This window comes from Colius striatus, chromosome 10 (genome assembly GCF_028858725.1).
Source record: "Colius striatus isolate bColStr4 chromosome 10, bColStr4.1.hap1, whole genome shotgun sequence".
Taxonomy (NCBI): Eukaryota; Metazoa; Chordata; class Aves; order Coliiformes; family Coliidae; genus Colius; species Colius striatus.
The window spans coordinates 3,857,203-3,879,998 of NC_084768.1; the positions used below are offsets into that span (position 1 = coordinate 3,857,203).

At 60.0% G+C, this 22,796-nt stretch overlaps 1 protein-coding gene across 1 annotated transcript in view; it reads left to right on the forward strand.

The window, feature by feature from the left end:
- The window catches only part of SGIP1 (SH3GL interacting endocytic adaptor 1), a 64,783-nt gene that overhangs the window by 36,210 nt on the left and 5,777 nt on the right, over positions 1 to 22,796 (forward strand). The window contains exons 15-20 of the mRNA XM_062003921.1: positions 861 to 953; positions 2,031 to 2,105; positions 3,999 to 4,442; positions 7,093 to 7,214; positions 8,520 to 8,646; positions 11,928 to 11,987. Of these exons, the coding sequence (XP_061859905.1) occupies positions 861 to 953; positions 2,031 to 2,105; positions 3,999 to 4,442; positions 7,093 to 7,214; positions 8,520 to 8,646; positions 11,928 to 11,987 (921 nt within the window). The remainder of the gene's footprint in view (positions 1 to 860; positions 954 to 2,030; positions 2,106 to 3,998; positions 4,443 to 7,092; positions 7,215 to 8,519; positions 8,647 to 11,927; positions 11,988 to 22,796) is intronic.

Consider the following 22,796-nt stretch of genomic DNA (forward strand, 5'->3'; position numbering starts at 1 on the left):
TTCCCAATGAGCCCCTGGTTCTGCCTGTTTGCCAGGGAGCGCCCTCAAAGCGGGGTGTGTTTAACAGTCACTGTCACGCAGATGTAGCTGAAGGAAGATCTGAAGGGAGCTGTCTGGCAACACCTGAAGCTCCTCATGCCCAGGAAGATGGCATTTTTCCCCCACAGGAACAGTGTTCCCTTGGACAGGAGTATAAAGACACTGTGCTCCCTGCTCCAAGGCTGTTTCCCCTTCGCTCTCCTGAAGAGCTGCTTGTCCCCAAAGAAAAACCCCATTCAGGAGGCCTCCTCCTCCCAGCCCTGCTCTGGAGAAATGGCTGCTGCCTCTTGTAGCCTAGTTATGTCTTGTAATTAATGACTCCAATTAATTCTTTTAATCACAAGTATGTTTGTGTGCAGTTCTCTACACACAACCCCCCCCTAAAGCGTGCAGAAAGTCTGAATGGGATGTAGAAGAGCTTTCCCCCTGCAACCTCTGTGAATACAATTAGGTTGCATTTTAATACCTGCTCTACTTTTTCTGCCAGTCCTCAAATTCCAGATGACTTCTGCAATTAAGGCAGCGTTTCACATAACATAACGAGCCTCCAAATACAGAAATGGCATTGTTTTGTTTGTCAAGCAGCATCAGTGTCAAACTAATTGCATGTCCTGCCCAAAAACCGGGGAAGCTTGTTATTATTTAACACTAGAGGGAAACCCCTGTCTTTAACGAGCGGTTTCTGTCACTGCTTGGCTTCCTCTCTTTACAAGCCCTCAGATGAACGAGCCTCCTCTGTGTGGTTGGGTGTTTGTCAATAGTCAGCCAGGGGTTTTTCTCGTTGCCTTTGCATGTATATTCATGTATGGTTGGTTTTTCAGCTGCTCTAGATCAGCCTGAGATATGGGGTTCGGTCCAGCCTGTCAACGCAAGCGTCGAGTCCCCAAAGCTACCGAGACCTTTTCCGACTGGAAGTAAGTGACTGTGCAGGTTATCAACCCAAAACAAGTGACTGTATACAGAAATCAAATCTGCTTTTCCTCACCCAGACTCCTGTTACTGTGTAGTTCTGACACATTTTAACCACGGAGCAGGCTGGAGGGCTTTTTCTTCTCCTGGCTTGACTGTGGTTGCAGTGTGTTAGGGTGGGTGGGACTGATGGTACCCAGGGCGGGGGGAGGCGGTGTGTGTCCTCCCTGGGGCACTGGGCTGGATGTGGAGGGTGAAATGTCCCTGGGCAGGGCCCATGGCCTGCATGGAGCCAGTGGCTAATCCCCCAGCCCTGGGAGGTCGGGGCCACCTGATCATTCGTGCTAACAATGTGGGCTGCAAAAATTGGAAGCGCCGGTTTCTCCAGGCTAATAGAAGGGTGGGGAGCACAGCCCCAAGTCCCTGGGGTTTATTGCAGCTTTCCCCAATGTCTGGGGCAGTGTTTCCTCCCCTCTAGCTGCAAAGTCACTCTTTCCTTCTCCCCCTGCTCCTTTCCCCCCCTCACTGGCCATTAGCACAACCCATTTCATGCCAAACATGCCACGCTCAGGGCAACATCTGGCCACATCACGAGCTTGTGAAGGGAGGGTTGTGGCACTCATGACTGAAGTAGTTGCTTAAGGGTGCTGAGCTGCAGCCGTGGTGCCTCCTGGGCTGCTGCTCCTCGGCTGCTATTTCCATCTGCTTTGCAGTGACATGGCTGTGAAGCAGCACAGGGTTAACAAGCCTCGTTCCTGCAGCCCAATCGGTGCATGCAGGGATGGGCACTGGAGAAATGCAGAGGCAGGTCTGTGCCTCAGAGGCTACAGGCTTGAATTAACATGGTAATTCAGGTTTCTAAAGCATGAGTACAAGTCAAGGTTTTAAATATGAAAGAATCCCCCCCCCCAAGGAAAAGCTAAAACTCAACACAAAGACCCCCAGCAATCTTGTGTCACTCCATGAGATGCTGAAAGGTCCTGGTGGTGGGAGTGCTGCTGGTCCCCCTTTCCCAGCAAATGGTGCACGGTTCCTCATGTGCTGCAACTGAGTTTGGCCCCTCTCTCTGCTCTGTTTTGCAGCACCTCCACCGCTCCCACCCAAGAACATCCCGGCCACGCCGCCGCGCACCGGCTCCCCTCTGACCGTGGCAATAGGTAAAGGCTCAGCACTGCAGCCCCCCCGTGTTTGCCGTTGCCTGGGCCCTGCAGAGCTATCCAGAGGGGCTGTGCTGGAGGGGTCTGGTCCCTGTGGCTGTGTGCTGTGTTTTGGGCGTGGGCTTGGCCCCCGTGCATCCTCTTTCCTTGGTGTTTGTGGCGCTTTGGTGGATGCTGCGGTTGGGGGGGGATGCTTTAGAGAGATGCAAAGGTGCCTTTGGCTCCTGAGTTGATGTTATCCTGGTGAAATTAATGCTCTCTCCCCCCATCACCTCTGGCATTGGTCACTTCTAGAGATGAAGTGTAACGTTACTCTTGGTGTCCTGCTCAAAACTGGGAATAAACAGAGCACCGTTACCAGGTGGAGCAGCAGTGCACAGCCTGTGCTTATCAAAGAGCAGGGCACACAGTGCCTGCCTGCACTGGGGAAGCTGGTCCCACTCTGCTTTCCCTCCCAAGTTCCTAATGCTGTTAGGAAGAAGGACCCCAGGTTGCACAGCTGGGGGTGCAGAGAGCAAACCAGTACCTGGAATGAAGGACAGCCTGAACACAGCCAGAGGACATAAAGTGCTTATAAGCATATAATTCATGGTGCTGTCTGTTGGAGGTGCAGGTCTGGAGGAAGGATGGGCAGTCTCTGGACAGGGTACTGTGTGGGGACGGATGCTCTTGCAGAGCACCTCAGGGTGTTGGTAGCATCGCCATGAAGAAATCCCCTGCTCTGAGCTTCCTGCTCTATGCAATAATGTTGCATTCATGCTCCCATATCCTGATTGTTCTCATTATCCAAGCAGCCAGACTGGCAGTGCCCACCTCCACACTCCTGTGTGGGTTTGTTTGCTGGGGTCCAGCTTACTGCACGCTTCAGCCTGTGCATCAAGTAAAGTAAGTGGCAGAGGTCTGGCTTTTCCCCTGTTTTAGCAATGCTGTGTTTATCCTCTAAATGTAGAGCAGAGATGATTCCTCTAAATGCAGGAATGAAGCACGAGGAGCCCAGAGGATGCTGTAGCCATACACACGTGACTTTAGCCAGGGCCACAGGCTCCTGTGCTACCCTGGTCCTCACCTCAGCCCTCTGATCACTCCCTGTGAAGTGAAGGTCTTGGGCAGCCTTCCTGGTGTTAGAGAGCTGCCAGCTGCCCGGGCTCCAGCCCTCGGGGAAGGGACGTGCAAGGAAACAGGGCACAGAAGGGAGGCTGGAGGATCTCCCTCTGGATGTGTAACACTTTGCTGCCGAGCCCCATCTCTGTGTCGGTTGTGAAGTCGGATATGGACACTGACGTTTTAGGGCTCAGCAGAGCCCTAAAATACCCTGATCTGCTGCTGCTTGCAACTGAAATACGTCCACCCTGTCTGCTTTTCCTCTGCTGCATGCTCAGCACCGGCTCTTGAGAGTGTCAAGCCAGCATGTTTAAATATACATATATTTATATACACGTACATATAAATATATATAGTGGAGTTTGAACTGTCAGCACATACTGGACTCTGGCACTCAGCTCTCTCCCAGAGTGATGGTGAAGGTGTAACGATGATACATATGGATGGATGTTATGTATGGATGATACATAACAAAGGCTGAGAGCCAGCTGTAAATCTGGGGGGGGTGTGGGACCGTTGTGTGTGAAGTGACGGAGTAGAAGCGCTTGGCTCGTGGTGCATGCTCTCTGTCACACGGTGTGTGTGTCTCAGTCCAGCGTGGCTCATCATGCATTGCACAGGACCTGACACAGGAACTTTCTTGCACATGAATTATATTCCTCAGCAGCTTATAAGAGAGCGTGGGGTTTCTTTAAAGCATCTCCTCTAGGAAGCAGCTGCGGTAGGGAGTGGTGTGTGACTGCAAGTGTGCCTGGTTCGTGCTAAGTGTGAAATAAACTCCTCTGACCGCAGGAGGGGACCAGGCAGCAGCAGAGCTCAAAAGTGACAAACTTCCATCCATCAATGACTTGGACAGCATTTTTGGGCCCGTGCTATCCCCCAAGTCTGCTGCTGTCAACACAGAAGCCAAGTGGGTCAATTTTTCCGATCAGTCCCCGGACAAGGCGCCTGCGGAGCTGCCGCTGCGGGAGCGAGCGGTGGCCGGGGCTGGGGGTCCCGCGGAGGCCGTGGCGGAGCCCACCCGCCCCCTGCCCTCCCCCCTGCACCTGGAAGAGGCGCACAAGAAGATTTCGGAGCAGCCCCAGCTTAAGGAGGATAACCTGGAGCCCGCCGCCTCTCCCAAAGAGCCGGGGCTGGGACAGAGAGCCACCCCGCCTCCCCCTCCGCCGCCCACCTACCGGACGGTGGTCTCGTCGCCGGGACCCGGCGCCAGCAGCGGCACGGGAAGCACCAGCGGTACGTCCCCCGGCTGCACCTCGGGCCGGGCCTGACCGCCCCCTCCCCTCCCTGTGCCCACCCGGCCAGCGTCTGCCCTCAGCCTCCTGTGTCCTCTGCCCTGCTCCCTGCTGCATGGGGCTGCCGGCCTCTGCCGCCACCTGCCCTGCCTGCCTCTGCCGCCTCCAGCGCTCCTGCCCCTGCTGCTTTGGGCGTAGGGTTGCTATTGCTGCAGATGGGTCCTCGGTAGGCTTCAGAGTGAATGGAGGTGCAGGCATTTCAGAGGGGTTGAGGTGTGTTGCAGACAGACAGGTCACAGCATACAGCCACCCCAGACCAAGTAACCGGCAGACATCTGAACAGTCCCTCGTGGATGCCCAGCTGGTTCTGGAGAAAGGGCTGCCAGGGTGACTCTCTCCCAAGGCCAGAACATTATAGTTGTGTCTGGCTTCACTTGCTTAATTATAAATGCCTCTGAGCTCCTTTGGGTGAATGAGCAGCTCTCCCACGTGCTTGAGAAGGTCACCGTGTTTATTTTAGAGGCAGACCCCAGGGCACCCATCATACTTGTGTAAATCCTCAGCCCCGCCAGCCGCCCTCCTGCATCCATGAGACGTTATTTGAGAGAGCATTGTCTCCACAGAGCCTTGCAGGGACCTGCCTCTGCACGGGCAGGGGGTGGTGGGAGCTGTTGGGTGCAAACCCCCCAGCACTGTGCCTGGCTCCTGGCACTGGCCAGCGGCCATGCCCTCTGCTTTCTGGGTTTGCCACCTCTGGGGGGCAGTGGAGGGTGTCCCTCTGAGCGTGGCTGGTGCTGTGAGTGTGGCTTTGCTTCAGTGGTGGTGGCTTCTCTGTGCCTGCTTGGTGAGGGGTGGGCTGGGGAGGTACTGGGGAGTCTGGGTGGGGGGTGCAGTATTCAGCTGCTGGTGCCATTGCTCAGAGGTGGGATGTCTCCAGGAAATCAGGAGCAGGAACTGGAAAGCTTCTCCTTCCCCTGCTCTGCACCCCAATGCCAAGGGAGCAACAATCTCATGTGAGCAGGGATTTGTGGCATGGAGAACCATCCACCTCAGCACTGTTTGGGAAGATCCAGGTCTCTTCTGCAGCAATTGCCTCCTGCGTGCCAGGGCCTTGCCCAGCCCAGCGTGGGACAGCCAGCTGTAAAAGGGCAGAGCCTTGAAACACACACAGCACTCGTGTGGATCTTCAGGAAGCCACGTGCCACGGCAGCTGCTCTGGGTACACAGTGGGAATCCTGCACCCTCCTGCTCCTTCCCAGGCCCTCGCTGCTGCAGCCGACCTCGGGGCTGTCCCAGGAGCTCAGCATCCCAGCAGGCTCCTGCTTCCATGCTGATTTACAACATACTCTCAAGAGTTTCTTGTTGGGGCCAATATCTAGGGGTACGTGGGTCTCCCAAGGATCTTAAACACCTGAAGAATAAATCTCCCTGGCTGAAAGCTGATGTCCAGTAAGGTCTTGGGCTTGCTGGTGGCTGCTTCTGACCCTGGGTACAATACACCCTTGAAGTGTCTGTCTTGGGACACTTTCCCTGAATAAAGCACAATTTGTCAGCCCTTTATGGGGATAAGGAAGGAAAACTCCAGAGACTTTGGTTCCTAAATCAGGCTTCTAACTAAACAGGGCTGGAATTCCAGAGCTGTGCAAACGAAGGGCCAGGATTCACTCTTTAAACCAACCCATCTCTTGTCTCAGCCTGTTGCCATTTACCTCTGAGGCTCATTTCCATAGGTGGAGCTTTGATAGTGCCTTAATCTGAGCTACCACCCAAAAACCTTAGTGAACTGGTTCTCCTGTAAGCGGGCAAAGTGAAGCTGAAGCCATCACCTTCTTGTCAGCCTGAGCAAAACACGCTGCTCTGCCACCTGGAACTGGCTGCTGCGCTGCAGGGAGGCTGGAGGCAAACCGAGCTCGGTGTCCTGCAAGGTGGGCTCTGTGGCCACCCTGCTCCCATCACCCTCTGCGTCCTGGAGCCATCTCCAGCTGCTTTGTACAGAGCCAGTTCTTGCTGAACATCCCCCTGGAAGGAATCCCTGTGCATGGAGCAAACCAGCTGGATATCCTCTTAAGCAGCTCTGCACATTTCTGTCTGCTTACAAGAAGTTTGCCTTCGCTGCGAGACACCACGTGAACCCCGGCAGCAGCACCCTCCTGCTCGGGGTGGCCCATCCAGGGGCTGGGGAAGGCATTACCCTCCCAGCAGCTCTAAGAACCTTCCTTTTCCACCCCTCTTCTTTGCTCAAAGCTTTGCCCTGTCAGCAGGACCCTTGTTCCCGGGGTGGCGGCCAGAGGAGCTGTGCCACCCGAGGAGCTGTGGCATCAGCACCAGCCGCTGCAGGAGTTGAGCATCCTTTTTCTCCTGTGTTGGCAGGGAAGCCACAAGGCTCTGGCAATGGTTTTGCACAGTGCTTCTGGCCAAAGGGGACAATACCTGGAGCAGCCTCTGCGCCAAACGCGTCAGCATCAGTGGTGTCTTCCGTGCAAAGCTGCTGGTGGGGAGCGATGCTCGAGGGGGGCTTCTGCAGGGTGTGCGTGGGCATCTGCACCACTGCCTTTGCTTTGTGCTGGGGCACGGGTGGGCACGGGGCCCTGAGGCCGGTAGCCGTGGGGCCAGCCCGCTGTGTGCCCGCTCACACCTCCCCTTGGTTGCAGGTTCCTCGTCGCCGGCACGGCCCGGCACACCGCTGGCTGCCTGCGGCACGCCGCCGCCGCCGCCCCCGCGGCCCCCGTCACGGCCCAAGCTGCCTCCCGGCAAACCCGCCGTCGCTGACGTGGTATGTTCAGGGCAGGACACGGGCACTGGGGAGGAAGGCGGTGGGTCTGTGGTCACAGTCCAGTGAGGTGATGCCAGGCAGCAGCGAGGGGTGGTTTGTGGGTACTGAGTCCGCAGAGTGGTGGGGGGTGGGAAGGGCCCTGCAGAGCTGCTCCAGCCCCAGCCCCTGCTAAAGCAGGTTCCCCTTGCTCAGGGGGCACAGGAATGTGCCCAGGTGGGGTTGGAAACCTCCTGAGAAGGAGCCTCCACACCCTCCCTGGGCAGCCTGGGCCAGGGCTCCCTCAGCTCAGCACCAAAGGAGCTTCTCCTCCCGTGCCAGGGGAGCTTCCTGTGTCCCATCTTGTGCCCATTACCCCTTGTCCTGTCATTGGCCACCACAGAACAAAGACTGGCCCCATCCTCCTGACACCCACCCTTTGGGTACTTGTAAGTGCTGATGAGCTCCCCCACAGCCTTCTCCAGGCTCAACAGCCCCAGGTCCTGCAGCCTTTCCTCATCACCCACATGTTCCAGTGCCCTGATCATCTTGGTGGCCCTACACTGGCCTCTCTCCAGCAGTTCCCTGTCCCTCTTGAGCTGAGGAGCCCAGAGCTGGCCACAGGACTCCAGATGAGGCCTCAGCAGGGCAGAGCAGAGGAGGAGCAGAACCTCCTTCAACCCACTGCCCATACTGTCCTTAGTGCATCCCATCAAAGGTAAAGGCAGAAAAAGGATGTAAATGGCAGCTAATGGATACAAAAGGCCTGTGGGAAGGGTCTGGCCATGCCATGGCACCCAGGGTAAGACGGGCTCTGGCTGCAGGGGTCCTTGTCAGCCTTTGGCAGGGCCTCCCACCACCGTACTGTGCCGACTGGGCTGCCGGGTCCTGCCCCGCCGCTCGGGCTGCCTCAGGTAAGTCACAGAGGGGTTTTGGAGTGATGTTATGGATATAAAATCATCTCTAAAGGCTCAGTAAGGACCTAACGAGGTGTTCCCAGGCAGCTGGCACAGGGTGATGGGCACTGCTCCCTTCCTGCCGTCTATCCCAGGGCCTCTGGAGCTCCTGTCCTCGGTGTGGGTGGGAGCTTCAGACACCCAGACCTGTGAGATGGTGTGAATCATCTGTCAGTTTTCTAGGTGCAGACTAAAATGCCATTGGCACTGAAAGAACTAAAGGTTTTCAGCTTTGCTGGCATCGGTGCTAGTGGCTGCAGCCTGCAGGGAGGTGCAGAGGGTTACAGCTTCAGGCAGAAGCTTCTGTTTGTTTAATGCAGATGTCACTGTGCATATTTTCTTTAACCTGCTGTTATTTTATGTTTTCCTACAGTCCAGGCCTTTTAGCCCTCCTATCCACTCCTCCAGTCCTCCTCCGATAGCACCTTTAGCCCGTGCTGAAAGTACTTCTTCCATCTCTTCCACCAACTCCCTGAGTGCAGCCACCACTCCCACCGTTGGTAAAAACCTACAGCACTGCTGTTCTTTCACCTTTCCTACCTCTGACTGTCCTTAAAAGACTCCTGAAGCCTTTTCATTTGCTGGGTCGGGTGCTCTGGCTTCACATTCATTAGTTTCCATCAGGTTTCCAGGAGCCAGAAGGGATTTGAGTGGGGGATGGTGGATCAGGAAGGTGATGCTGCAAGGGAAGCTTTCTTGGCAGCAGCTCCAAACGTTAGGCAGGGGCAGAGGTTATCGTGAAGGGAAATAGGATATAGAATGTGCTTAGGGTCTGTAAGTTGGGTCACAAAAAGCTTGTACCTGGAGGGGAGTGGGACTGGAAGCCAGACCTTGAGATCCAGAAGACAACTAACATGAATCTCTTTGAATGTCTTATATGCATAGTTCCCCTTCAAGTGGTAATGGGAAAATGGGCTCTTGGAAAAGGCTTTTCCAAGCCATCAGCTTGGGCTGGCCTGGACCAGAACAATATGCCGCAGCTTTCTTTTGGAGGAGTGTCCAGAGAAACGTGGGTTTTGCCAAACCCCCTCAAGAGCTGCAAATAAAGTCTGTCTGGCAGCTGCCAGGCTCCAGGCACCGGGCCTCCCTGTGCCCCCATCCCCTCCGTCTGCTCCATCCCGGCTGCCGGCGCTCCCTCCTCTGCCACCCCTGTCATCCCCCCGGCTGCCAGCTCCACCACCCCTTGCTTCCCACAGCTCCATCTTCTACCAGGGACACTCTTCTCCTTTTCCCTTTGCTCTCCACGTGCTCTGCTGTGACGAGCACGCCTGGTTGGCGTGGCAGGGAAGGAGCTTTGCCAGCCGTCGCTGGCGTGGGGAGGCGCCGAACCCGGCTGGTGGTTGTGTGCGCTCAGCCACGGCCCTGGCTGCAGCGTTTCCCAGCGGCTGTCACAAGCCACCCCAACACCAGCTTTGATGACTGGCAGACAAGGGGATGTCCCGAGTGCCGGCGGCTCCCTGTGCCCACCCCAACCCTCCCCCCGCCACCCCCGGAGCTTTGCTGCAGCCTCTGACCTGCGTCTCCATCCTGTCGTTTGCTTCCCTCTGGAGGTGTCGTCGCTGCTCGTCCGTCTCTGCCGGCTGTGGCAGCATCCTGCTGCCAACCCCCTCCCCGTGGGCCCAGGCAGCCCTGCCGTGTCAGCTGTCAGTCCTGTGTGCACGTGGGGGGCCTGGGGCTGTGGTGAGAAACGTGGCTTTGGGCATAGGGGAGCGGCTGGGCTGAGGATGGAGACAGGCTTCGGGAGGCTGGGACAAGTGGCTTCTGGAGTGGGGGCTGTGTGCTGGTCCTGCAGGCTGAGCAGAGGATGGGTCTTGAAAACTTAGTGCTGCTTGTGCTAACGTGGATGTTCTTGGTGAGCAAAACTTGCTGCTTGGTGTTTTTAACCACCGACTCACGCCGAGCAGTGGGGGCTGAGGCAGCTGTGGGGAGTAAGGAGCTCTGCCCACTGACCCCATCGGCTCCCATCTCCTCTGTGGGGGCTTTCATAGAATCCCTGAATGGTGGAGGCTAGAAGGGCCCTGCAGAGCTGGTTCCCCTGGCTCAGGGGGCACAGGAAGGTGTCCAGCTGGGTTGGAAACCTCCTGAGCAGGAGCCTCCACACCCTCCCTGGGCAGCCTGGGCCAGGGCTCCCTCACCTCAGCACCAGAGGAGTTTCTCCTCCTTTTCCAGTAGAACTTCCTTGTGTTGATGAGCTGCCCCCTTAGCCCTCTCTTCTCCAGGCTAAACAGCCTTTCCTCATAAGAGAGATGTTCCAGTCCCCTCAGCATCTTTTGTAGCCCTCGACTCGCCTCTCTTTGCTTGGGAGAGAGCCATAATCAGGGCTCAGGGCTCACCCCTCGGGGAGATGCTGGATGGGGCAGTCAGCAGGAGCACCCCCAGGTTGCAGGGTTTACCTCCCAGCTTCACACAAGCCAAAGAACCAGATTTGGCTTGGGAAAAGCTGGATGAGGGGTCAGGCAGGGGCTGCTGGGGTTTGGGAGCCCCTCCAGGACTCCAAATTGCTGGACTGGATGTGCAGAAAGGGGACATGAGAAGGTGAAGGGTGCAGAGGGCAGCTGTGTTGGAGGGCACAGCAGCGGGTCTGGGGCTGCTGGGGGTCCAGTGGCAGCGACATGGGGCTGGGTCACCGTGCCCTGGAGCTCTTCCCTCTCGTGTGCCCTGTGGCAAAACAGGTCATCCCAGAGCATGTGGAAGAGTCGTTTGGTCCGTTCGTCCTGCGTGCTGCTGTGGTCGGCTTTCCCTGTGCTCGCCTGTGCAGTGTGAATAACTGACAGCAAGGATTTCGGTGTGATTCCCGTGTCACTGCCCATCCCTTTCTTTCTCTCGTCAAAGCCCCTCCTGTGTCGTTCGTGGTGGGCACAGGCTGCTGGTCTCACCCTGAGCCGGGCGTTGGGGTCGTGCTTTTCATTCTGTTTGGTTTGTTTCTTTCTTCCCCCCGCTTGTGTGGTCAGAAGATGATGCTTTCGTTGCCAAACTGCCCTCGCTGTGAGACGCTGGCAGGTGCTGGGCTCTCGCAGGGCACTCTCCAGGCGCCTGGCTGCGGGCACCCCGAGCCCCAGCACCCTCTGCACTTGCATGACAGTTTCTCAGTGACACAAAGACAGCTGGAACGCTGCCACTCCCTGCATTCAAAAGGGTTCATTTAACAGCTCAACAAGTGGGTTTTTTCCCCCTACCCCTAGTCGGTTCAGCAGCACCCCGGTGTCGGTGTCTTGACGTGGCTGTGGAGGCGGTTGGCACAGGGAAGGAGGGATTCCAGCCGGGCATCTGGTGCTCTGTGTGTGTGTCTGTTTCTCTGCCAGCTGTTCTGTCCAGCAGTGCAGCAGCCAACACCCGTGTTTGGCTGTGGCTGGTGCTGCAGGCTGCTGTGGCACGAGGGGCCGCATCCTGCCAGGGCCACACTCGCTGCTGCAGTGAGGGACGTGGCCGGAGGTGAGGAGGGTGAGGCACAAAATCTGCACACTTAGGGTGTGCTAATGGACTGCATGAGCTGAGATACCTCCCTAAGGCAAAAAAGAGGAGAAAATCCCCCCAAAAGCCTTCCCAAGAGGGCAGAAATTCTCTTCCATCCGAGCTTCCATAGCTTTGCTTTCTGCTTTCTGCTCCCTAAGGCAAAACCCAGCGTCTCAAAGCCTCCCCTTTCCTTGCACGTCAGCAGCTTGCAGCGCCTCATCCCCCCCTCCAGTAGCGAGATAAATGACCTGCTCTGTGACTCACACTGTGTCCTTCTCTCTCCCTCTCCTTAACCTTTCCCATCCCGCTTCAACTCCTGGCCATACAGAGAATGAACAGCCTTCCCTCGTTTGGTTTGACAGAGGAAAGTTTTATTTGACTTTCGAAGGTAAGTGGTGCACAGCACAGCCGCTCCCCACCCGCTCCCCTCGCTCTCTGCCTCCCAGCCTGCCCTCCCAGGCTCCAAGGCTGCCTTTGCCTTTCCCTGCCAAGTGCTGAGGCTGCTCCGCCGGAATCCTTTAGGTTCGGTTTGATTGGTGCCATCAGTCCCCGTGAGCTGTTTGGCTGCTCCTTGATCAAAGCAAAGCCAGACTACAAAGTGAGGGACCCAAAGCACAGCCCCAAAAGAGAACGGTCTGGGAGCGAGGCTGTGGTGATGGCCAGAGAGCTGAAAAGCGCTCGCACTGCCCAGGAACTTGACTCTGCCAGCCAGGGGCTTCTTTCTGCTCTCCCTCATGAGCTGCTCGGTGCCCCGAGAGGGCTGTGGCACAGTGTGGGTGATGAAAAAGCAGTGGTGAGCAGTTCTGTGCCAGGCCAGGGCTCCCTCCCCACCTCCCAGCAGCGAGGAGTGGGCAGCCCCACCAGCAAGGACAGCCAAAGTGCCCATGGCTTGTGGCTGCTCAGCTGGGCACAGGAGCAGGGCTGTGTGCCAGGGTCACTGCTGCTGCCCTGGGCACAGGAGCAGGGCTGTGTGCCAGGGTCACTGCTGCTGCTCAGCTGGGCACAGGAGCAGGGCTGTGTGCCAGGGTCACTGCTCAGCTGGGCACAGGAGCAGGGCTGTGTGCCAGGGTCACTGCTGCTGCTCAGCTGGGCACAGGAGCAGGGCTGTGTGCCAGGTCACTGCTCAGCTGGGCACAGGGGATGCTGCTTCTGGAGCAAACCCTGGCATGGTGAGCGTGATGCCTGAGCAGCAGCACAAGGCAGGGCTGGAGGTTGTGCTGAGAGGGACTCTTGCTTTCCTCTTTCCCTCCCTCTTGCCTTATAATTGGCCACAGCTCCCTGCAGTCTCCACTCCAGCAGTCCTCACCCTGGCTTAGGCCTGGGAGGAACTGCTTCCTCCCCATCCTCAGTGCTGATTCCAGCAAAAGAAACCTTCCTGGCTTTCCTTTCCCAGGTGCCAAGTGCCTGGAGCCCCAGGGCAGGGGCTGCTGAGGGCTGTGCCAGCGGGTCCTTGAGCGTTGCCCCTCCATCCCACAGCCCTGAGCATCCCCCTGCTCTGCGCTTCCTCCCCCTGGCACGGGCACTGCCAGCCCCTGGGGGGGCTCTGCTGCTCTTGTGTGCTACACTTTTAGCACACTCTGCTGTGCTTTGTCCTGGCAGCATAGAGCTGGCAGGTGGGTTTGCCAAGGGCATGGCAAAGGAGCAGGGCTGCAGGAGCGTGGCGCTGCCCCTGGGCTCAGCTCACAGCCCAGGAAGGAGCTGACTGACTGCCCCACGCTGCAATTCCTGACCTGTACCTAAACCTGTGAGGCCAACATAAAACAGCCCTGCAGCTAAGCTTAGAGCTTGTGTCTGGGGAGGTGAAGGGACATCTGCTGGGTTTGGCAGCTGGAACAGAGCGTGGAATCCCAGGGCAGAAGTGATGTCGTGTTTCTGGGTTGGGGTCGGTTGGTGCTGAGGTCAAAGTGTTTGCACAAGGCTGAGCTTGGTTGTTCCAGTGTGAAAAGACACAGTGCCAGGGTCACTGCCCAGCTGGGCACAGGAGCAGGGCTGTGTGCCAGGGTCACTGCCCAGCTGGGCACAGGAGCAGGGCTGTGTGCCAGGGTCACTGCTCAGCTGGGCACAGGAGCAGGGCTGTGTGCCAGGTCACTGCTCAGCTGGGCACAGGAGCAGGGCTGTGTGCCAGGGTCACTGCTCAGCTGGGCACAGGAGCAGGGCTGTGTGCCAGGGTCACTGCTGCTGCTCAGCTGGGCACAGGAGCAGGGCTGTGTGCCAGGGTCACTGCTCAGCTGGGCACAGGAGCAGGGCTGTGTGCCAGGGTCACTGCTGCCCTGGGCACAGGAGCAGGGCTGTGTGCCAGGGTCACTGCTGCCCTGGGCACAGGAGCAGGGCTGTGTGCCAGGGTCACTGCTGCTGCTCAGCTGGGCACAGGAGCAGGGCTGTGTGCCAGGGTCACTGCTGCTGCTCAGCTGGGCACAGGAGCAGGGCTGTGTGCCAGGGTCACTGCTGCTGCCCTGGGCACAGGAGCAGGGCTGTGTGCCAGGGTCACTGCTGCTCAGCTGGGCACAGGAGCAGGGCTGTGTGCCAGGGTCACTGCTGCTGCTCAGCTGGGCACAGGAGCAGGGCTGTGTGCCAGGGTCACTGCTGCTGCCCTGGGCACAGGAGCAGGGCTGTGTGCCAGGGTCACTGCTGCTCAGCTGGGCACAGGAGCAGGGCTGTGTGCCAGGGTCACTGCTGCTGCTCAGCTGGGCACAGGAGCAGGGCTGTGTGCCAGGGTCACTGCTGCTGCTCAGCTGGGCACAGGAGCAGGGCTGTGTGCCAGGGTCACTGCTGCTGCCCTGGGCACAGGAGCAGGGCTGTGTGCCAGGGTCACTGCTGCTCAGCTGGGCACAGGAGCAGGGCTGTGTGCCAGGGTCACTGCTGCTGCTCAGCTGGGCACAGGAGCAGGGCTGTGTGCCAGGTCACTGCTGCTCTGGGCACAGGAGCAGGGCTGTGTGCCAGGGTCACTGCTGCTGCTCAGCTGGGCACAGGAGCAGGGCTGTGTGCCAGGGTCACTGCCCAGCTGGGCACAGGAGCAGGGCTGTGTGCCAGGGTCACTGCTGCTGCTCAGCTGGGCACAGGAGCAGGGCTGTGTGCCAGGTCACTGCTGCTCTGGGCACAGGAGCAGGGCTGTGTGCCAGGGTCACTGCTGCTGCTCAGCTGGGCACAGGAGCAGGGCTGTGTGCCAGGGTCACTGCTGCTGCTCAGCTGGGCACAGGAGCAGGGCTGTGTGCCAGGGTCACTGCTCACCTGGGCACAGGAGCAGGGCTGTGTGCCAGGGTCACTGCTGCTCAGCTGGGCACAGGAGCAGGGCTGTGTGCCAGGGTCACTGCTCAGCTGGGCACAGGAGCAGGGCTGTGTGCCAGGTCACTGCTCAGCTGGGCACAGGAGCAGGGCTGTGTGCCAGGGTCACTGCTCAGCTGGGCACAGGAGCAGGGCTGTGTGCCAGGGTCACTGCTGCTGCTCAGCTGGGCACAGGAGCAGGGCTGTGTGCCAGGGTCACTGCTCAGCTGGGCACAGGAGCAGGGCTGTGTGCCAGGGTCACTGCTGCTGCTCAGCTGGGCACAGGAGCAGGGCTGTGTGCCAGAGTCACTGCTCAGCTGGGCACAGGAGCAGGGCTGTGTGCCAGGGTCACTGCTCAGCTGGCACAGGAGCAGGGCTGTGTGCCAGGATCACTGCTCAGCTGGGCACAGGAGCAGGGCTGTGTGCCAGGGTCACTGCTGCTCAGCTGGGCACAGGAGCAGGGCTGTGTGCCAGGGTCACTGCTGCTGCTCAGCTGGGCACAGGAGCAGGGCTGTGTGCCAGGGTCACTGCTGCTGCTCAGCTGGGCACAGGAGCAGGGCTGTGTGCCAGGGTCACTGCTGCTCAGCTGGGCACAGGAGCAGGGCTGTGTGCCAGGGTCACTGCTGCTGCCCTGGGCACAGGAGCAGGGCTGTGTGCCAGGGTCACTGCTCAGCTGGGCACAGGAGCAGGGCTGTGTGCCAGGGTCACTGCTCAGCTGGGCACAGGAGCAGGGCTGTGTGCCAGGGTCACTGCTGCTGCTCAGCTGGGCACAGGAGCAGGGCTGTGTGCCAGGGTCACTGCTCAGCTGGGCACAGGAGCAGGGCTGTGTGCCAGGGTCACTGCTCAGCTGGGCACAGGAGCAGGGCTGTGTGCCAGGGTCACTGCTGCTGCTCAGCTGGGCACAGGAGCAGGGCTGTGTGCCAGGGTCACTGCCCAGCTGGGCACAGGAGCAGGGCTGTGTGCCAGGGTCACTGCTCAGCTGGGCACAGGAGCAGGGCTGTGTGCCAGGGTCACTGCTCAGCTGGCACAGGAGCAGGGCTGTGTGCCAGGATCACTGCTCAGCTGGGCACAGGAGCAGGGCTGTGTGCCAGGGTCACTGCTGCTCAGCTGGGCACAGGAGCAGGGCTGTGTGCCAGGGTCACTGCTGCTGCTCAGCTGGGCACAGGAGCAGGGCTGTGTGCCAGGGTCACTGCTGCTCAGCTGGGCACAGGAGCAGGGCTGTGTGCCAGGGTCACTGCTGCTGCCCTGGGCACAGGAGCAGGGCTGTGTGCCAGGGTCACTGCTGCTCAGCTGGGCACAGGAGCAGGGCTGTGTGCCAGGGTCACTGCTGCTCAGCTGGGCACAGGAGCAGGGCTGTGTGCCAGGGTCACTGCTGCTGCTCAGCTGGGCACAGGAACAGGGCTGTGTGCCAGGGTCACTGCTGCTCAGCTGGGCACAGGAGCAGGGCTGTGTGCCATGGTCACTGCTCAGCTGGCACAGGAGCAGGGCTGTGTGCCAGGGTCACTGCTGCTGCTCAGCTGGGCACAGGAGCAGGGCTGTGTGCCAGGGTCACTGCTGCTCAGCTGGGCACAGGAGCAGGGCTGTGTGCCAGGGTCACTGCTGCTGCTCAGCTGGGCACAGGAGCAGGGCTGTGTGCCAGGGTCACTGCTGCTGCTCAGCTGGGCACAGGAGCAGGGCTGTGTGCCAGGGTCACTGCTGCTGCTCAGCTGGGCACAGGAGCAGGGCTGTGTGCCAGGGTCACTGCTGCTGCTCAGCTGGGCACAGGAGCAGGGCTGTGTGCCAGGGTCACTGCTGCTGCTCAGCTGGGCACAGGAACAGGGCTGTGTGCCAGGGTCACTGCTGCTCAGCTGGGCACAGGAGCAGGGCTGTGTGCCATGGTCACTGCTCAGCTGGCACAGGAGCAGGGCTGTGTGCCAGGGTCACTGCTGCTGCTCAGCTGGGCACAGGAGCAGGGCTGTGTGCCAGGGTCACTGCTGCTCAGCTGGGCACAGGAGCAGGGCTGTGTGCCAGGGTCACTGCTCAGCTGGGCACAGGAGCAGGGCTGTGTGCCAGGGTCACTGCTCAGCTGGGCACAGGAGCAGGGCTGTGTGCCAGGGTCACTGCTGCTGCTCAGCTGGGCACAGGAGCAGGGCTGTGTGCCAGGGTCACTGCTGCTGCTCAGCTGGGCACAGGAGCAGGGCTGTGTGCCAGGGTCACTGCTGCTGCTCAGCTGGGCACAGGAGCAGGGCTGTGTGCCAGGGTCACTGCTCAGCTGGGCACAGGAGCAGGGCTGTGTGCCAGGGTCACTGCTGCTGCTCAGCTGGGCACAGGAGCAGGGCTGTGTGCCAGGGTCACTGCTGCTGCTCAGCTGGGCACAGGAGCAGGGCTGTGTGCCAGGGTCACTGCTGCTGCTCAGCTGGGCACAGGAGCAGGGCTGTGTGCCAGGGTCACTGCTCAGCTGGGCACAGGAGCAGGGCTGTGTGCCAGGGTCACTGCTCAGCTGGGCACAGGAGCAGGGCTGTGTGCCAGGGTCACTGCTCAGCTGGGCACAGGAGCAGGGCTGTGTGCCAGGGTCACTGCTGCTGCTCAGCTGGGCACAGGAGCAGGGCTGTGTGCCAGGGTCACTGCTGCTCAGCTGGGCACAGGAGCAGGGCTGTGTGCCAGGGTCACTGCTCAGCTGGGCACAGGAGCAGGGCTGTGTGCCAGGGTCACTGCTCAGCTGGGCACAGGAGCAGGGCTGTGTGCCAGGGTCACTGCTGCTCAGCTGGGCACAGGAGCAGGGCTGTGTGCCAGGGTCACTGCTCAGCTGGGCACAGGAGCAGGGCTGTGTGCCATGGTCACTGCTCAGCTGGCACAGGAGCAGGGCTGTGTGCCAGGGTCACTGCTGCTGCTCAGCTGGGCACAGGAGCAGGGCTGTGTGCCAGGGTCACTGCTGCTCAGCTGGGCACAGGAGCAGGGCTGTGTGCCAGGGTCACTGCTCAGCTGGGCACAGGAGCAGGGTTGTGTGCCAGGGTCACTGCTCAGCTGGGCACAGGAGCAGGGCTGTGTGCCAGGGTCACTGCTGCTGCTCAGCTGGGCACAGGAGCAGGGCTGTGTGCCAGGTCACTGCTCAGCTGGGCACAGGAGCAGGGCTGTGTGCCAGGTCACTGCTGCTCTGGGCACAGGAGCAGGGCTGTGTGCCAGGGTCACTGCTGCTGCTCAGCTGGGCACAGGAGCAGGGCTGTGTGCCAGGGTCACTGCTCAGCTGGGCACAGGAGCAGGGCTGTGTGCCAGGGTCACTGCTGCTGCTCAGCTGGGCACAGGAGCAGGGCTGTGTGCCAGGGTCACTGCTGCTGCTCAGCTGGGCACAGGAGCAGGGCTGTGTGCCAGGGTCACTGCTCAGCTGGGCACAGGAGCAGGGCTGTGTGCCAGGGTCACTGCTGCTGCTCAGCTGGGCACAGGAGCAGGGCTGTGTGCCAGGGTCACTGCTGCTGCTCAGCTGGGCACAGGAGCAGGGCTGTGTGCCAGGGTCACTGCTGCTGCTCAGCTGGGCACAGGAGCAGGGCTGTGTGCCAGGGTCACTGCTGCTGCTCAGCTGGGCACAGGAGCAGGGCTGTGTGCCAGGGTCACTGCTCAGCTGGGCACAGGAGCAGGGCTGTGTGCCATGGTCACTACTCAGCTGGGCACAGGAGCAGGGCTGTGTGCCAGGGTCACTGCTCAGCTGGGCACAGGAGCAGGGCTGTGTGCCAGGGTCACTGCTGCTCAGCTGGGCACAGGAGCAGGGCTGTGTGCCAGGGTCACTGCTGCTGCTCAGCTGGGCACAGGAGCAGGGCTGTGTGCCAGGGTCACTGCTGCTGCTCAGCTGGGCACAGGAGCAGGGCTGTGTGCCAGGGTCACTGCTGCTGCTCAGCTGGGCACAGGAGCAGGGCTGTGTGCCAGGGTCACTGCTCAGCTGGCACAGGAGCAGGGCTGTGTGCCAGGGTCACTGCTGCTCAGCTGGGCACAGGAGCAGGGCTGTGTGCCAGGTCACTGCTCAGCTGGGCACAGGAGCAGGGCTGTGTGCCAGGGTCACTGCTGCTCAGCTGGGCACAGGAGCAGGGCTGTGTGCCAGGGTCACTGCTGCTCAGCTGGGCACAGGAGCAGGGCTGTGTGCCAGGGTCACTGCTGCTCAGCTGGGCACAGGAGCAGGGCTGTGTGCCATGGTCACTGCTCAGCTGGCACAGGAGCAGGGCTGTGTGCCAGGGTCACTGCTGCTGCTCAGCTGGGCACAGGAGCAGGGCTGTGTGCCAGGGTCACTGCTGCTCAGCTGGGCACAGGAGCAGGGCTGTGTGCCAGGGTCACTGCTCAGCTGGGCACAGGAGCAGGGCTGTGTGCCAGGGTCACTGCTGCTGCTCAGCTGGGCACAGGAGCAGGGCTGTGTGCCAGGGTCACTGCTCAGCTGGGCACAGGAGCAGGGCTGTGTGCCAGGGTCACTGCTGCTGCTCAGCTGGGCACAGGAGCAGGGCTGTGTGCCAGGGTCACTGCTCAGCTGGGCACAGGAGCAGGGCTGTGTGCCAGGGTCACTGCTGCTGCTCAGCTGGGCACAGGAGCAGGGCTGTGTGCCAGGGTCACTGCTCAGCTGGGCACAGGAGCAGGGCTGTGTGCCAGGGTCACTGCTGCTGCTCAGCTGGGCACAGGAGCAGGGCTGTGTGCCAGGGTCACTGCTGCTGCTCAGCTGGGCACAGGAGCAGGGCTGTGTGCCAGGGTCACTGCTCAGCTGGGCACAGGAGCAGGGCTGTGTGCCAGGGTCACTGCTGCTGCTCAGCTGGGCACAGGAGCAGGGCTGTGTGCCAGGGTCACTGCTGCTGCTGGGCACAGGAGCAGGGCTGTGTGCCAGGGTCACTGCTCAACTGACACAGGAGCAGGGCTGTGTGCCAGGGTCACTGCTCAGCTGGGCACAGGAGCAGGGCTGTGTGCCAGGGTCACTGCTCAGCTGGCACAGGAGCAGGGCTGTGTGCCAGGGTCACTGCTCAGCTGGGCACAGGAGCAGGGCTGTGTGCCAGGGTCACTGCTCAGCTGGCACAGGAGCAGGGCTGTGTGCCAGGGTCACTGCTGCTGCTCAGCTGGGCACAGGAGCAGGGCTGTGTGCCAGGGTCACTGCTCAGCTGGGCACAGGAGCAGGGCTGTGTGCCAGGGTCACTGCTGCTCAGCTGGGCACAGGAGCAGGGCTGTGTGCCAGGGTCACTGCTCAGCTGGGCACAGGAGCAGGGCTGTGTGCCAGGGTCACTGCTCAGCTGGGCACAGGAGCAGGGCTGTGTGCCAGGGTCACTGCTGCTGTTCAGCTGGGCACAGGAGCAGGGCTGTGTGCCAGGGTCACTGCTCAGCTGGGCACAGGAGCAGGGCTGTGTGCCAGGGTCACTGCTGCTGCTCAGCTGGGCACAGGAGCAGGGCTGTGTGCCAGGGTCACTGCTCAGCTGGGCACAGGAGCAGGGCTGTGTGCCAGGTCACTGCTCAGCTGGGCACAGGAGCAGGGCTGTGTGCCAGGGTCACTGCTCAGCTGGGCACAGGAGCAGGGCTGTGTGCCAGGGTCACTGCTGCTGTTCAGCTGGGCACAGGAGCAGGGCTGTGTGCCAGGGTCACTGCTCAGCTGGGCACAGGAGCAGGGCTGTGTGCCAGGGTCACTGCTGCTCAGCTGGGCACAGGAGCAGGGCTGTGTGCCAGGGTCACTGCTCAGCTGGGCACAGGAGCAGGGCTGTGTGCCAGGGTCACTGCTGCTGTTCAGCTGGGCACAGGAGCAGGGCTGTGTGCCAGGGTCACTGCTCAGCTGGGCACAGGAGCAGGGCTGTGTGCCAGGGTCACTGCTGCTCAGCTGGGCACAGGAGCAGGGCTGTGTGCCAGGGTCACTGCTGCTCAGCTGGGCACAGGAGCAGGGCTGTGTGCCAGGATCACTGCTGCTGCTCAGCTGGGCACAGGAGCAGGGCTATGTGCCAGGGTCACTGCTCAGCTGGGCACAGGAGCAGGGCTGTGTGCCAGGGTCACTGCTGCTCACCTGGGCACAGGAGCAGGGCTGTGTGCCAGGGTCACTGCTCAGCTGGGCACAGGAGCAGGGCTGTGTGCCAGGGTCACTGCTGCTCACCTGGGCACAGGAGCAGGGCTGTGTGCCAGGGTCACTGCTCAGCTGGGCACAGGAGCAGGGCTGTGTGCCAGGGTCACTGCTGCTCAGCTGGGCACAGGAGCAGGGCTGTGTGCCAGGGTCACTGCTGCTGCTCAGCTGGGCACAGGAGCAGGGCTGTGTGCCAGGTCACTGCTGCTGCTCACCTGGGCACAGGAGCAGGGCTGTGTGCCAGGTCACTGCTGCTGCTGCCCTCCTGTAGGTTTGCCACAGCAACTGGACTTGTCTCTCACGTTCCTGGAAATGAATTGTAGGCTTTAAAATAGATGAGACTTTTCTCTTTACTTTAAGGCCATTAAGAGCAAAATACCTGGGAAGAGTTTCTGGAGCTAAGAACCCTGAATGCCAGTTGCATGAGCTTTTGTGCAAGGAATTAGAACCATGGGGGCTGTTTTGTTGTTGTTCAGATGAACTCAGACTTTCCCAGACCTTCTAACAGAGATACACAAGCTGAGCCAGTTTATTGGTGCCTGTGTGATTTCTCTCCTTCTGGACAACAAGGGAATCTCTTACATCTCCAGAGACACAGTGGGAGAAATGAGAGTGTGAGAAGGAGATGTGTTGGGTTTAGACACCCCTGTCCCATGGCCATGCTGTGGTGCAGGGTCTGGGCTAAACCCAGCTGCAGCCAGAGTGTGTCTGAGCAAACCCCAGGCTGTATCTGCAAGGATGGCTTTTATTCCCTCCCAAGGAATGACTAGTACCTTGCCAAAGATCATGGGCCTGTATGGCTAAAGACCTTCCTCTGTCCTTCCCTGCTGAGCTGTTTGGCTGCTGGGTGATCCCTCCAGTTTGCATCCTCTGTATTCAGCCTGTGATGATGGTTTTGAGGCGTGTGTGGGTGGGTGTGATGGGACTATCTCAGCGTGTTCAGCTGGATTCCATGTGCTGGGGGCTCGTTCTGCCTGCAGGGAGCAGGGATGTGCTCTCTGTGCTCCATGGTGACCCAGCAGTGGTGTCTATGGACACAACTTATGGCAAATACATCACCCTACCAGTCCATGGCCCTGTGCCTGCCCTCCTAGGCAGGTACCACAGCCTGGCTGTGACCATGGGTGGTTTGCAGGAGCTCCTCACACCTGAGGAGCATCTGCTCTTGAATGAGGTGCTTGGCAAGGCCCTGCTGTGTAGCTCAGGGCCATTCCCTCAGCAGCAGAAGGCTTGGGGAGCCGCCTGCCACCTCCCTGGGCTCCTCAGGATGATTTATGTGGCAGTGGGTCTGTCGGGTGCGGGTGAGATGCTCAGTCTGCCCATCCCACGGTGCAGCACGTCCTGAGCATCATCACTGTGGGCTGGGATGAAGTGAGCCCGGGTCTCTGATGGTGTGTGACCATGAGGGAGGCGTGAGGTCACGTCATTTTTTGCCTTAAACCCTTTTAGGCTACATTAGACCCCTGAAGGGAAAATCCCAGCACTGGAGAAGCTCATCTTTGCAACTTTGGTTTTGTACATTAGCTCGGTGCCCTGGATGCATTTGCCAGGCGTGAGGGATCCTCCTCATGTACCAACACCACAGCTCTCCACAGCCAATACATCACCTCTCCAAGTGGAACTTCAGTGGCAGAGTCACTTTTCCCAGGAGGCATCTCAGCTCCTGATTTCCTGCACCAAAAGCCTGTTACTCACTCGCACCACATTTGCAGCAGCGAGGCAGGACCTCGTAGGATAGCACCCAAAGCCCATGGCAGATTGCTTAGATGGGAGGCAAAAAGCAAGAGGCAGCAGGGGCAACGCTGGGAAAGAGCAGAGAATGAAAGGAGGGGATGGTTTGTGAAGACAGTCCAAGCAGAGGAGCAGGAGCTCACCGGGAACACGCTGCATTTCGCT